The sequence below is a fragment of the Egretta garzetta genome, unplaced genomic scaffold, assembly GCF_000687185.1.
Source record: "Egretta garzetta isolate BGI_Z169 unplaced genomic scaffold, ASM68718v1 scaffold713, whole genome shotgun sequence".
NCBI classification, from domain to species: Eukaryota; Metazoa; Chordata; class Aves; order Pelecaniformes; family Ardeidae; genus Egretta; species Egretta garzetta.
This window is the reverse complement of record NW_009259104.1, coordinates 1204119-1214145: the sequence shown is the minus strand read 5'-3', so window position 1 is coordinate 1214145 and position 10027 is coordinate 1204119. Positions and strand designations below refer to the sequence as shown.

Sequence of the window (10027 nt, the reverse complement as noted above, 5' to 3'; positions counted from 1 at the left end):
TTATTAAGTAATGTAATCAAACCAGCTTGTTTTGGAAGGATTACAGGTGGAAGAACATCTGTAGGGGGGATGTAAATTCAGGTGTTATTATCTTTGGGAATATTTTGGAGTAACTAATAAAATGGCTAATGGCCAAAGTCTGGGAAAAAGCACCTAAAGCATTTGCAAAATTAAATAAGAAATGCATTCCTAAAGTTAACAAATGTTAAAAAATAGCATATTTGTCAGATGCGCAATTAGATGTACACTGAGAGGTTTTATATTAAAAGACTGTCAGGGTATTCCAAAGATGCTGGTACTATTGATCACACCACCAGTAGTCCATGTTGCCAAAGGGAGTTTCTTCAGTTTGATGAATTACATTGCAAAGTAGTAGCAGGGAAACAACCCTTCGCTTACAAACTAATTGATGAATAAACTTGCTGAATTGCTTTGCTTACCTCTGTTTATTCAGCATTTCCTAGACTAGTAGTTACGTAAATGACGTAGAAACGTTAAACCTGATGGTCAAAATTGAAAAATGCTTTCCTGTGACTGAAATTTGAGAGCAGATTAAGTGGAGAGCTTTATAACTTCTGGAGTTTAAATTTGGCTGTGAAACCCAGATAACCAATTAAATACTTCAAGGGAGCTATTTATATTTTTTAATAGGACTAAACGCTTAATAGCAAAATATGTAATAACATACAGTATCTTTAGTACCAAAGAATGTACATATGCTAAATATGAAATAGTGGGTTTTGCTTATTTTTAGTGGTATTTTAGTGATACTTGCTTATTTAGTGGTATTATAGTGGAATTTCTGTTGTTGTTTGCTTAAGGTTTAAGGTCCAGATTTTAAAAACAGGCTCCCACAGTTTGGGCTAGTTTTGTTGTAGGGTGTGGATTTTTTTTTTCCTTAAGAATTATCTCCAATTTACATTCAACAGTAAAGTTGTCAGATTTCCAAGGACATCCTTATACAACAGTTTGCCCTATTATGTTTTGGGTATTTTAAATGGCTGTTGAATCGAGGCCTTATTCTTGAAGACATCCTTTCTAGATTGCACAGTATTACACAATGAAATATCTTGACTGAGCTGCAGAAGTAGTTAATGCTTGCACATTCCTCATTGTTCCCGCTTCTGCTGTATTCCTACCTAGGCACTTTGGGGACACTTGCAAAGTATTCATCAGTTTCTAGTCCGTTTCACATCCTATTGCATTACAGCATCTCAGTGTTTGTTGTTCTCTTGGTAAATGAGATCTGTATATTATGGCTTTATTCTTCAGTATTTAATTTCCAGAATTAGAATGCTTTTTATATGCCATTCCCATTGCTTTTCTTAGAACAGAATGCAGGCAAAAATAGGAAATCTGAAGAATAAACTATCAGATTTTACATAATAGCCCTCGTCTGCAAAAATCTGATCATATGCTTTAGGGATTCTTAAGTTGGGTGAGAAAATGGCATTGGCAAGTTCAAGTACATAGTAGCTGTGTAAGTCTTTATAGCATTAGGACTCTAGTATTCCTCTCCTTTATTCCCTCCTAAGTAAGGACATTAATGGGATCAAAGGATGGTAATTTAGGAGATCTGATCTGCATATTTTCCATCAGAAACTAGCTTAATGTAAGGCTGGATGCAGTCTGTTGAAAAATGTCGATTTGGACTCATAGTGTAAGTCTATCAATTAAGCGCATTGTCTCTTGAAATGTGAGTAATTACATGAATTGCTGTGTGATTATAAAAAGGTCTTCGTTTTATACTTACAACAGAGTGATACTGTGAAGTTTTATACAAATGTACATCAAATTCTCCAAAATAGCTGTCAATGTATTTACACTTAATGCATCAACTTTAAATAAAATGTTTACTGAAGGGGAGAGCCAGTTTTAAATATATTTTTTTCTCCATGAAATAAGTGGTATGTTTGAATCTGAAGTGTAATTTCCATATTAATAGATAATTTATTTGCAATAAGAAAATACCATATATTTGGCTTATTTGGAATCACATGAATTGGAGATCACAAACAGTACTAGTAGCTAATGTGTATTTGTTTTGACTTCACCGTATATACTTATCTAACATGTAATCTGTCTTAGAATTGGGGTTTTTTTAATAGTTGGTGTGTGTGTGTGTATATAAATGTACTTCATCTAATCTTATTGGGAATCTTAGCAATGTTATGGCGGAAATGAACTAATGCCTTGTGCAAATGTGAGACTCAATAAGTAATAACTAAGAAAGGTATGGACTTCCCTGTTTCTTTCCATACAAAACGTTTTTGTTTATAGAATATGGTTTGCTGTGTTGCTGATATAGCTGATATGCTTACCCGGAATTCTGTATCGTAGCCATAGCTGCTTTTCTGAAAAAGGAATTTGCAGCTCTCCATGAGAACCAATGTAAATATCCTTATAAAAAAACACCCCCGTAGCTCCTGAAACTTTCCATAGACATTACGTTCCACTTCATGTGAACTATACTGTGCAATCCTTCAGTGAATTTTTTTTTCCTAGAAAGTATATGTAAAAATGTAAAGTTTTAAATGAAAGCTTGTGATACTCATTTTTTAACTGAAATCCAGGCTTCTCTTTGAGAAAACTAGTTCAGTGACTGAAGTGGAGCTGAAAAACTCTGAAGGAAGTTTCAGTGTGGTATTTTACAACCTCAACTACTATGTGAAGTATGTAATTCTAGGTAAATGTTAAATCGTACAGGCAGGTAGTTTAGAAATTTTTTTTCCCCTCAAGTAATTTTTTTTTCCTGCCTTACCCAGTTTCACCTCACATGTCTTTGTACACAAAACTTTAGTATTAAAATTGAGGTTCGCAAGTGTAGTTTGTTACGTTATGACCTGTGGTGACAATGATAACAAGTACTGCCAGCAGCAGCACTTCCAGGCTCTGTGTTGGAGGACCATGTGGTTTGGGAATATATACTAGGGCATAAAGCATACATTCAGTTTGCTCCTCTTCCCCATAAATTTAGTGGTTTTGCAAAGGTATTTTTCTTTCTCTTGTCCCTGCTGCTTTCCAGAAACAGACCCCCATACGCATATTAACATGCAGTCTGAACACCTAAGCATTCGCCAACTCCTCAACTATATTTTGCATCAGTGTGCTGGCACTTGATGTGTGTTTTACCTATGTGCGAGCAACTTGACCCATTTAATGTTGTCGCAGAGGCAAGGGCTGTGCCTGGGTGCTTGTAGGCTGCCGGGGGTGTGTGCAGATCGGCACCCTGGAGAGGAGTGCGGTGCTCAGCGCCTGTCTGGCTCTAGCTGGGTGTAGGCAGGGAGGGTGGCTGTCCTCTCCACTTTCTGCTCCATGTAGCCTGTGTGAGTAAGAGGGCTCTTCATTCACCGTAAAGATTTTCTTGGATTGTAGGCAACTGCTCTATGGCAGAGAGCCACTGTGTGCCTAGAGGGCAACCAAGATGCCTCCAGTCTAGGAGCACTGTGGTCACTCTAAATGCCTGCCCTTTATCCCTCACTCTTGCTGGCTTTGCTTCCATGGTGAGCTCTGGGTATGTTGTGAATGCTGCCCAAGCATGGCAGTGGAGTGGCTTCTGCTCTCTGTGGATCTTGTCATGCTCAAGAAATCGAAGACCTAAACTGTTTATCCACTACTTTATCATCATTTGTCTTTTCCCTTTGTCCCTCGAGTTACCTCCCTTGTTCTGTACCTACATGACAGCAGTGCAGATAGTCTCTGAATGGACAGATGGAATGTTATTACATGGAGAGGCTACCTTTTTTAGCAATTATAGCCTCAATTAGATTTGTGTTGGTTGTCACGGTCTATTTTGATCTCTCAAATTTACAGGACAATGTACTCTGTAAATTAAACTTCATTTTATGAGCTCAGTAGGAAAGAAAACAGACATTACAAAGTGGACAGAGCCCTTGTTTGTCGAGACTAGTCTGACATGAGGATTCACTAATTCGTCACTTCGGGGGTGAGGTTTCTAACAACAGGACAATGTACTCTGTAAATTAAACTTCATTATATGAGCTCAGTAGGAAAGAAAACAAACAGACATGACAAACAAGGGCTCTGTCCACTTTGTAGAGACTAGTCTGACATGGGGATTCACTAATTCGTCACTTCGGGTGTGAGGTTTCTAACTGGCAAGTTCTCTAATTCCCAACTTGTTAACTGCTAACATGCACCTATGAGTAAATAGTTACCACCGATGGTAGGAGTGCTCCTCCTTCCTCTTCCATTGCGGTGCAGATGTCCCCTATATCACACTGGGAAGCACGAAGGCCTCGGCAGTCCAGCTGCTGCTGGATCTGCTTAAAAAACTTCTTGGGTAAGCTGATGGATTGGTACCTTCCAGTTCAGAAGTTTGGTCCATGCTATTTGCATGAGTTGGCAGATTCTGAAGAAACTGCCAGGCAATCAGTATGTGAGGGTTATGCCTGCAGGAGATGGCAAGCTGGAGGTGATGATGGCTGCATAACGACCTTCAGCCCTTTCTGGTCACCCGGTCCTGCCTATGTGTTGCCCTTGCTTCCACCTAACAGCACTGCTCCTAGCATGCATCAGGCCTTAGTATGAGCTGTGTGTTAGCCTAAGTCTGAGCAGGAGTTGAGTAAACAGTCAGTAGGTATCTTAAAATGTTAAAAATGTTTATGCTTATTAAAAAAAAGCTTATAATTCAGGTTTGTTATTGATAGGTGAAATGGGTGCATTAGATTCCGATGGATCAACTTGAGTGATGCAGGATATTGGTGGGAACGTTGCCTGTTGCTGAATGCCATCAGCATCATTTCAGATTTTCAAAGAGCTGGCTATAAAAGTTAATTCAGATGTTCCTGTTCTTTTGTTCCTCTGGAGGCTGAGTACCTTCTGTGCACCTCTGAAGTGGTACTGTAATTACTTTAAAGAACATGATGTCATGTTCAATGATTTAAATGTTTGAGTAACTTGACACCTTTTGTTTCCTTTACAGCTGCTTTTGCAGGAGTCCTACATTGGTAAGGTTAAATTTATTGCTTGAGAGTAATGTGATATTGGGATGCTTTATGTTTAGATCTTTCCTCTCAAAACTGAATTGTTGTCTCAAAGATGAAGAGCTCTGTTCTTGTGAAGTTGATGTGAAAGGTTTCTTAAGCCTGTTCCGTGAAGAGTGAAGCCTGCTTTTCAGGTGGAAAATTGTTGCTTAGCTATACAAATTCAGGTGCATTTCCACTAACAGGTCTTTTTACCCTCAGTTGGTTTTGAAAGTCCAGGTAAAGCCTTTCAACTTTCTCCTAGCTTATCTAGATTCTGCTTTAATTTCTTAGTTTCATGTCTATTTCGAACACCTTCAGAGCAGTCTGGCCAGTGTTTTGTTTGTATACAGAAGAATGGCCTTTCAGCTCCTCTTTGTCAAGGTAATCCTTGTGTTTCAGGTTCCATCCTAATCCTCACCCTTTGTTTTTGTAATATGGACTTGAAATAGAATGGCTTCTATAGTGATTTTCACCAGCTGCAGAGATAAAAAGTAACAGCTTCTGCCACTCTGTTTTGGTTTCCTAGCTCAAAAAGGACTATTGATTTTTAGTAGTGTGTTTCTTGCAAATTCGTATACAAAAGCAGCTCCATGTGCACTGCTCTATTTCTTTTTCCATCCTTCCTGGAGATGAAGCTCTGCTTGGAAATTGCAAGCTTTGCCTCCAAAATAAATTTACATTTTTTCCTGGCTTTTTTTCCCCCCCCTGTAGTTGCACCTTTATTTAAATATACTTTTGATGGTAAGCGCATCTCTATATAATGGCAGATAACTACATTAAACTACAACTCAGGGAAGATTTTTGTGGAAGAAATGTACACTACTTGTATGTGCACTGTTATTTTCAACAGTTTTTGATCTGTGATTCTTTTCATTTGTCAGATAATTTGAATTTTCTTTCCTAATATGTACACTTGATAGTTTTAACAGCATTAAACTTTTGCTCCTTAAGTGTCTGCGCTTAAGTTAAAATGCATTGGAGTGTTATAACTAATTCCATAATACAATTTAATAAATGCCCTATGTATTCATATTTTTTCCATTTAAAATAGTCTGAATAGAGTAGAATGTTGGTGTACTATATGAGTAAATTAAAATAGCAGTTTGTAAGTAAACTTGGGGTTTTGCCAGCTGTTACTTGGTATGTATGACTTGGTACAGGTTCTAAACTTCTTTATTCAGTTTTAATTATTATTATTTTTTAACAGGTGTCACATAACAACTCTTTTTGAAAATGACCGTCATTTTTCTCACCTGTCAACGCTAGAAAGAGAAATGGCTTTTCGCACGGAAATGGTTAGATTATATTTCAGTAAAAATTCAGTGATTGGAAAACTTCTGTCTGTGATCTTGTGATTGTGGGCTTTCCAAAATTTCTTAATACCTTCTGGATAAATAAACATAATTGGTATCTTGCAAATAACGTGCATTGCACTTTCACATGCAGAGCATTTGTGTGTCTTGCAGCTGATCACTATGAATGCATGTCTTCACAGTTCACTTAAAATATAATTTAAAAATATGGTTCTAGAGGACCTAAGATACAAAACTAAAGGAACCTTATAGCATACTTTCAATTATAGTCTTGTTACGCCACTTTCTGTTCAATAATTTTTTTTATTAATAAACGTTTGCATATATATATATACCTTTTGGCTTCTTTTATTTTGAGAGTTGTGAAATACTATGCTAGTGCATAGTTACCAGCCCAAGTGAGAGATTGCCAAATGTCCTATGAAACAAGGTGGAAGGAAACCCACATTGCTTCATTGTTTCAGTGGCACTAATAGAAGAGATTTGAAAAACTGAATCTTGAATCATTTTATCCCATTTGTTATATTACAAAATTTGATTTAAAAACGAAGCTTGTATATGGCAGTTTGTGAAGCAGAAGTGACCTCTTTAATCGTAAATAATGATTCTGCTCTCCTGCAGGGTCTTTATTATTCCTACTTCAAGATCATTATTGAGGCACCATCGTTTTGGAATGGAGTGTGGGCAATTATGAATGACAGACTAACTGAATATCCTTTAGTGATTAACACATTACAAAGGTTCAATCTTTACCCAGAGGTGAGCTGTGTTTTAAAAATAATACCTTCTGATAAGTCTTTGGTTTCTCTGGATTTGGCTACAGATTTGTAAGAAATGTTACTCTGGAAAATGTGGTGGTAAAGATATGCTGACTAATGAAGTGTTGCTTAAATACCATGTTTTAGTTCCAGATTTAAAATGAGAAAGTTACTTCATATGCCGTGATCCATTCTCAGACTTCAAGTATGTCCAGTCAAGTGTGGATACTCTCTAGATCTTGGTATTTGATGCCCTGAAGTTGCAATCCAATTCTATACTTCTTGTTGTCTTTTGTTCTTTTCACTGAAAGCGAGGAAGTTGCTGACATTGTATACTTCAGGGAATATGACATATGAAGTATCAGTAGTACGTGACAATAATGTCTGCAGTGCTACAGGTACCGAGAGGTTATTTTGGCTTGTGTTTTGTGTAGAACAACCTACTAAAGAGTCATCACAGTTCACTGTGGCCCTAAAATCCATGAATAGTAATAGTTTACTTGCATGTTGCAGGAGTTCCTCTATAAAAGACTGACGGCTGTTGTTTGTTCATACCTGGTGTTAGAGTTGTTACCTGGCTAGATTACGTTCCTACTCTGCTTTTTCATCACTAAAAAGAATGTGTCTTTAAATACAGACATGTTCAGTTTTCTCTCTTGCTGTTTCACAAGCATGTCTCAAACATTTTGCAAAGGGAAAGTTCCTTTGGTGACTGTACATTTCTGTAACTTCATGTGTCAGCAACAGCTTATTTTTTGGAGAACCAAGGACTAATAATGGCTATAATTGTTGGGTGCTAGCATTTATACTTGTTCGCCTGCTCAGAGCTGCTTTCAGGAACTGTATGTGTAAGGGTTCTCAGCATGCCTGTATTTATACTTGTGCGTAGTGGTTTCATTTCCTTCTTAATTCCTTGCTCTGGTGGAAGAACTAAATGCTACAGATAAGTGCTTTTTGTTACCCTCTCACTGGTTTTGGCTTTGGGGGGTATTTTGGTGGTTTTCTGGTATTTTGTTTTGGTGTTTTTAAGTCCAAAGTGATTGCAGTTCAGTTCTAGAAGTGCAACATTAGGAACGTGTGCCTTATTTGAATACTAGAAAGGTATTTTCTTTAGCTGAGAAAGATTTGTTGAATTCAGCTACAGTCTGATGTGCAAAAATCAAAGGTAACTGGTCCAATGAACTCGCTCTTAGAGAATCATCAGTATCATCATGAAAGTTGCCTAAGTAAATTGGATGATGAAATCAAAACAAGAGCAAGCTGACATTCTGTAAGAACGTTAGGTAGATTACTGTACAAAATGCATAGGCTTGTCTGTTCATTCAGAGTTTTCTAGGATCTTACTGGCTCATAGAACTTGGTAGTAAGGTATGAGTTCATTCATCTTTTCTGTGCCAGCGTGGGCCTGCAAAGCAAACAAATAGTCTCCTCTGCTCCTTTCAGTCATTTACTGCTTGATGTCTAGCCTTCCTGTAAATAGGGTTTTTTTTTTAAAGTGTATTTCTTGAGTATTCTTGTTTCTACATAACTACATCTATAAAACTGTCAATAGGTGCAACTTGACATTTGAAGTATGTTCTCAAAATTTATCCAATTTTACTTATTATAATGGGGCTGGCTGGTGGGAAGATGCTTCTGGATTTATTTGTTGGCAGTGAAATTTTTCCTTCTGATACTCAGTGTCCAGTCGTTTTCCAAAAGTGTTTCATTTCCTGTTTGATATTTTAGGATCTTTCCAGTTCTTTCAACCCAACAGTAGCATTAAGGCTCAATTTTAATAAAACTTTTGTTTGTTTAGTGGATTTCAAAATTAATTGCATCAAAAAATAGCCTTGAAATCCAGTTACTAAACAGGATGTTAAACCCATTAAGAAAAGTAGAACAATCCACCTGCATGTACAGCTGGTACTAGCCATGAAAACTTCAGAAGAAAGAAAAAAAAAAAGGTAAAGTAAGTCCATAGCAGTCACTACATTGTCTGTGTAAATTATAAATATAAGCAGTAAAAAGAAAAAAGAAAAAAATCAGTGAAAAGCAAGTCAGTCTTTGTAGTTGTACAGTATCATAGTCCCAATAAAGTCTTGATTTTCCAGGTATTTGCTGCTTCCTCAGGTTGTTCCAGTAGTTGTGCTGTTTTCATCTGTGAGCCCTGATGCAAAATGGTGGTGAGAAAACAAGTTAATCTCTGTGGTGGAGAGATAATGTGTTAAGTTTACTCTCTGGCTGTTCACCGTTACAGAACAGTTGATATTTCTGTGTGCGGCAGTGATGATGAAAGGGATTGACTTTTCTACATGTTGTTCTACAGCAAAGGACTGGCCCAGCCCACAGAGATCTCCCAGAGTCTGAGATTCAGTCATCAGTCTTCCAAGTTTTGCATTTATTGCCTCATCTGATATGGGACAGTAGAAATTCCAGAAATGCCATTGTGCTCTAATTGACCTAGCAATTTTGTGCTACTGATTTGCTTCCATTTTTATGCTCGTGTTAACTGTTTCATGTAAAGTAGCTTTTGGCAAAAAATGTTCCTGTGTTTTGCATGAAGTGCCTAACCCGGTACCTTCTTAGGGAGTATTCTTGTGTTGTAACATCTGCAGCAGACACAAGCACTTGTGACGTAAAAAGGTTAAGTTGATAAATCAATAATTTTTTTTTGTGCAACATTGGTTCAGCAAGAATTTTTACGTGCATAGGGTAACGTCAGCTTCAGGGCTGGTGGTGGAAATATGCTAGACAGATGTCTCTAAGCTGCCATATGCATTCTGTTGACAGTGTACGAAACACATTCAGGTGATAAAAGAGAGATTTGGATTTGCTTCTCCAGTGCTGTTGTTGCCTCTAGAGATGGGGCAAGTGTCCAGTTCATGTATGCACACGTGCACAGTCAGAAGTGCCGGGGCACAGATGTCCAAAAAGTCTCCAGGAATTCAGGGCAGCGTACTTTGCAGGACACAATTGAGGCAGGGAG

General features: G+C 37.6%; 1 protein-coding gene across 3 annotated transcripts in view; it reads left to right on the top strand.

Moving 5' to 3' along the window:
* DPY19L1 (dpy-19 like C-mannosyltransferase 1) overlaps window positions 1-10027 on the top strand; it is a 49654-nt gene that overhangs the window by 376 nt on the left and 39251 nt on the right. For 2 of the 3 annotated variants that reach the window (XM_035890845.1, XM_035890846.1), the window contains exons 2-3: window positions 6196-6283; window positions 6923-7060. In XM_035890845.1, coding sequence (XP_035746738.1) covers window positions 6196-6283; window positions 6923-7060 — 226 coding nt within the window. Of the gene's footprint in view, window positions 1-4945; window positions 4971-6195; window positions 6284-6922; window positions 7061-10027 lie in introns of all 3 variants that reach the window. The other variant, XM_035890847.1, reaches the window with a different exon arrangement.